Genomic DNA, 4,903 nt, shown 5'->3' with positions numbered 1-4,903 from the left:
ACTGGTCTTGATTTTTGAAAGTACTAGCAAAGTGAATCGTTGTCGTGCGACAAGAGTATTGTTTTCTTCTGCTCATTAGTTCGTCGGAAGAACTGCGAACCCCCTATGAATATCGTAGAGTTCGAATCTCTACCTTTATTTGTGGACAGATTGCCCTGTGATAAGAGATGGCACTTTGCATTGCAACGTTCCTTAACTGAAGGACCCACACCGAAGAACTTTGCACGAAGTACGCTTCCAAAGCGACTGTTCGCCTGATGAGGGTCCCGAAGGAATCTAGGCACTTGGAACATCCTCGATATTACCCAAATTGGAGACCTTTCTTCTCCAATTTTCTTAGAATGGCAGTCAGCCATGAAGTAGCAGTAAAAGTGGTTCTGTTTATTACAGAGGGCAAAAAGGTGTCATGAATATCCTATCAAGCTGCCGCCACAAAGGTACTTGGACGTTCCCTTCAGGCGATCACAGAAAAAGTGCAGAAAGTAAAACACCAATGATGAGACTAATTTTGTTGCTGTTGTTTTCCCCCCTAGGATACTATCTACGCGTAACGCCCTTCCAATCATCAGCTCAATCTACCTGCGTGGTGAGAGCACAAACTCAATCAGCAGAACAATCGACCACTACCACCACTACTGCAACAAGTAGACTCCCACACAAAAGTGCCTTGTTTTAAAAGAGTGCAGATTCGTCCACCCTCGCCTTCAGTACGTTGGAACCGATGTAGTGAGCTATCACCGTCATCATTTTATGTACAAATGACCTCATTGACTTTAATCTTAACAATGTACCCCCACTCCCCCTCCTTCCCAGTCCCAAACCTCCTTACATGGTAGGCGCAGAATGTAAATCTCAAGCCCCTCTTGCGTGTGTTTTTGCGTGGATTCACTAAATCTTGCTCGAATTACATGCTCTCGCCTCGCCTCTCCCTCTATCTCTGTTTTAGTTGATCACTCTTTGCATTACAAATACACACACAAGATTTGCAAAGGGACTTTTTCTCCTCAAGCTACCCACCACTAATGGCCCAATCTCACTGCAGTCCAAAGATGGTGAATTGTTTGAAGGCTTAAAACTGATGATCAACTCAAGCCCCACCTTATGATAAAACTGTTGATCATTATAAACACCTCCATTTATTATCTGTTGGGAAGCAAGCTCCATTGCAGAGCGTCAAGCAGTGCAAAAAAAGGACGACATGAAGGCTGGGTAGGATTAGGCGCGAGCACGAACATTTCTACTCCAATTAAGACGCCAGTGGAAAATCCGACTCTCTTCGTCCTCCCATTGGTCACTGTGAAGGTCATCATTTCGTAGTTGTTGCTGCCATTCAGAACAACTTTAGACGCATTCTTCCAGAAATCAACCCACTTTCGTAGTTTGAGAGTTTTCCCCCCCCCCCCCCTGTAGACAATGGGGTTACTGCTGGTAAAAAGGGGGTTTTCACTCAATCCGAGAAAAGTATCTCAAAGTGATGATAAAATCGAGCAGCTCCTGCTTCCCCATGAAAATCTTAGCGACTACGATTCCTCCTCCGTGAGCAATTCCAAGAATACCAACTACTTTGCGACAGCTGAAACAGAATAATGACTAGAAGGACTCCATGGGTGGGCCTCTTCCCTTGCCACAGTTTGTGTCGGTGCTCAGCAGCATGACCTTTTAGTTGTGCCTATAACCTCCTGACAGTTTCCTAATGCTGATATGGGTTATCAACACCTCCCTTCTAAGATAGGTATCAAATCATCAGCAAAGGAGTATGCTGAAGGCCAAAGAAAGGTGTGCATGAGCAATCGCTTCCCGAAAAGCACCCGAGGCTGATGAATCATCAAAAAAATTGGAAGCAGTAGCCCACTACTGCAGGAGATTTTAAGTCAATGACACCCCGCGAACCCCCTTTCCATTCGCCTTCTTATCGGTTAGTCGAAATGGCAGAGCTATAGAACGATTCTCACCCCTTATTCGTAACACACACTCTTCAAGGTTTCAAAACATCAAGACTCGAGTAGACCAAGGATGAATAGCAGTATTTGTTTGACAAAAAGCCGATCCCACCACTTAATCTCAGTTATTTGACGGTCTAAAAAATCAAGAAAAAAAAACGGGTTTGCAAGGAAAAGACACCACTTCCTATTCATGGCATCAGCAGTGCAAGACACTACTGAAGCCCCAAAAGTAGCACGACTGTCTAGACCTACTCAAAATTAAAATGAAAACCGAGTCAAATTGAGTTATAGGCTAAAATGGAGGGAGTAGTTCTGGGGTTTATTCTGGTGAAGAAAGCATAACTTACTGGGCCCAGTCCACCTTTAGAATGAGGTGAGAGTAGTGCATGCCGTTGGCCGAGTAAATGGCAGAAGCAGCCTCCTCTTGAGTGGCGTAGGAAATGAACGCAAAACCCTAAAGAAAGAGCACAAGAACTAAGTGTTTTCGTTTTAAGTCGACTTCCAGCTACTCGTAGACACATGGTGGTGTAACGTAGTTTGACAGTTATTGGATCAAAAGTGGCAAATGTTCGCGACGGATCGATTCATGGTAGGTGTGGAAGGGACCTACCAACTATGTAATTCTAACGGAGAAAAGCTGATTTATTGTAGCAATTAAGTGATCCCCAATGAGGACGCCAAATATGCCTGAAACCCTAAAAAGCTTATTCAAGAACGAGAATGGCTGCATCTTGTCCAGCTATCGACATATAAGTGAGACTTAAGGCATTCATTAAATTAAAAAGGAGTCATTCAGAAACGAAGGAAAAAAAAAACAGAAAAAGATGAAAACCCTTTTTATAAATTAAAAAATCATATTTGAAAAAGGAGGATGTAGCTGGATGTCGGCATCCAATGAAGGGTACCTCGGCTTCAGAGGACTCTGAGGGCCAGCCAATCAACGTCAATTTCAGCCCAAATCGCTCCTGCCAATGTAACAGCTGACCTCCAACTGGGCAGGTCGTGGTGGGCTAGGCACTTCACCAGGAAGCTACAATTTACTGAGTACCGAGCAATCGGCAAAATGAGGGTGTCAGTAACCAGATGTAAGGCCTCCTAGGAGGTAAGGAAAAAAACCGGAGCCCAGGTACCTTCGCCTCCGTCCATTCAATGTCGTAAGCGGTCACGCGATTATACAGACGGGTGAGTGACGTATGGTTTCAAAAACCAGTAAAAAAACTTGGAATCCCATTCTTCTTAACAGGAAAGTAAATCAAGAACGAAGAATAGAAAATACAAGATGATGAGGGCGATTGTGAGGGCCTTGGCATCACACAAAGATGATGGATTAATTCGGGCTAAAGAAGGCATGAATGTTGCCGACTATCCGCATTCAACGAGGATCCAAAACACCTTCCCTCCCTAAGGAATCGTTAGGGAAGATAGAAACAAGGGCTCCTGTCAAAATAAATACTAGGTTTGTAGTTCGAAGACTCCAGACTTCAAAAGCTTCGACGAACTCAGATATTTTACATGTAATCCTGAATAGCTGCTTTCAACAAATGACCCCTGCTTGGGCCGGTATTAGTGAGCTTGGAGAAAACTACCCCCTCCTTCCGTACCAAATACCCACCCTATTAAGTTGAGTCTTCCTATCCTTTGCAGGGAAGATGCGGATAACATCACCGAAACGGCTGAAAATTTCCCGCAAATCGGATTCGCTGGTATTCTCAGGTAGGTTGGTGACACGAATAGAGAAGCCCTCCATTCGACGGCGCTCTGGAACGCCGTTGGCTGCTGCGGCAGCTGCTCGCAAGGTCGGAGGGATGTAACGACCAGTGTTGAGTTCGGGCGCTATTTCCTGTACTGCTGCCTACAAAGCAAATAAACGACGACGTGAATTGAAACCCCAAAAAAGATTTTTCCAACCGAATTTAGCAATGTATCAAACACAGCTATCGCGGATTTTTAAGGAGCAGTTTACCTTCGTCATAGGATCAGCAGTCTGAGAATCTATACCCCCGGCGTTTGTAGAGTCCATGAAGGAGCGCAGGGCCTCCATTTCACTCCGGAAGGGGCACTGGAGGGAGAAGTGGGCACCCTTGCAGGTGCGGCAGGTGACTGCCTGTTTGGGCTTCGAGCCGTTTGCCTTGGAGTTCATCTCATCATCCGCTTTGCCACCTGCCTCGGCCTAGTTTGTAAGAGAGAAAGGAGAGGACCTCTTCAAGTTATGCTTCCTTACTCCTTCTGTCTCACCAGTACCGAGAACACCACAGAAATGTTATTTCAGTTTGATGTACCCAGGGCCTTGCCCAATTGTGGCAAAGTGAATATAAAGACTCTTAGTCTCTCTTTCAATCCTTCCATTTTTTTATGGACAACTTGGGTGCTGTACAGTGAGCAGGGGGGGGGGATTGCGCATAATTGGAGTAACAATTGTTGAAAAACGACCTTTCTTACTAAAAAGTGGTACCAAAGAAGGGGAGAACAATGAGCAGACCATGTTGCTACCGCTAAGTCGATTCTGTTTGCCTTTGGAAATCATTTAAAATTTACCGAACCGGCGACAATGATACTTTCGGCAGAAATGGTTTATTTTTGATTAATCAGTTGACATTCCCAAATAGGAAGTCTATATAGGCAATTTCACTACTGGATCTTGTTAATGCTGCGTTTACATTGTTGTAGTAATACAGTCGGCTGGATGAAAACGCTTTTAAAGCATCAAGACCCAAAAATTCGTATATTATTCATAATATGTAGTGACAGGCACAACGAGAAACAAAGAACGGGTGAAGAAGATGAACATGCCGCACAGAATCTGTTTACCTCAAAATACAGTGGTTCAAAATAAAAAAAAAATAGGAAAGGCTAACAGGGTACGGATTTCAAATGCATCCCATGTCTGTATAGCATAACGAGGGAGCTGCTGAATTCATGTGACTGTCGTTTCATGCTATCACGAAAGAAATGCAAAAAGG

At 44.3% G+C, this 4,903-nt stretch overlaps 1 protein-coding gene across 1 annotated transcript; it reads right to left on the bottom strand. All coding sequences in view use genetic code 11, as the record gives it.

Annotated features, from left to right (window-relative positions):
- Nucleotides 1–1,443: 1,443 nt before the first annotated feature.
- EGR_09912 (Eukaryotic translation initiation factor 3 subunit G-B) lies at nt 1,444–4,083 on the bottom strand (the record flags this gene model as incomplete). Its single annotated transcript, XM_024499161.1, has 4 exons — nt 1,444–1,573; nt 2,291–2,397; nt 3,556–3,795; nt 3,907–4,083. The coding sequence occupies 4 exons, from the start codon at nt 4,081–4,083 to the stop codon at nt 1,444–1,446; spliced, it is 654 nt and encodes a 217-aa protein (XP_024346415.1).
- Nucleotides 4,084–4,903: the final 820 nt, after the last annotated feature.

Source organism: Echinococcus granulosus (assembly GCF_000524195.1).
Source record: "Echinococcus granulosus chromosome Unknown EG_S00175, whole genome shotgun sequence".
NCBI classification, from domain to species: Eukaryota; Metazoa; Platyhelminthes; class Cestoda; order Cyclophyllidea; family Taeniidae; genus Echinococcus; species Echinococcus granulosus.
Note: the sequence above shows the minus strand (reverse complement) of the source record. Positions and strands in the feature narration are given on the sequence as shown.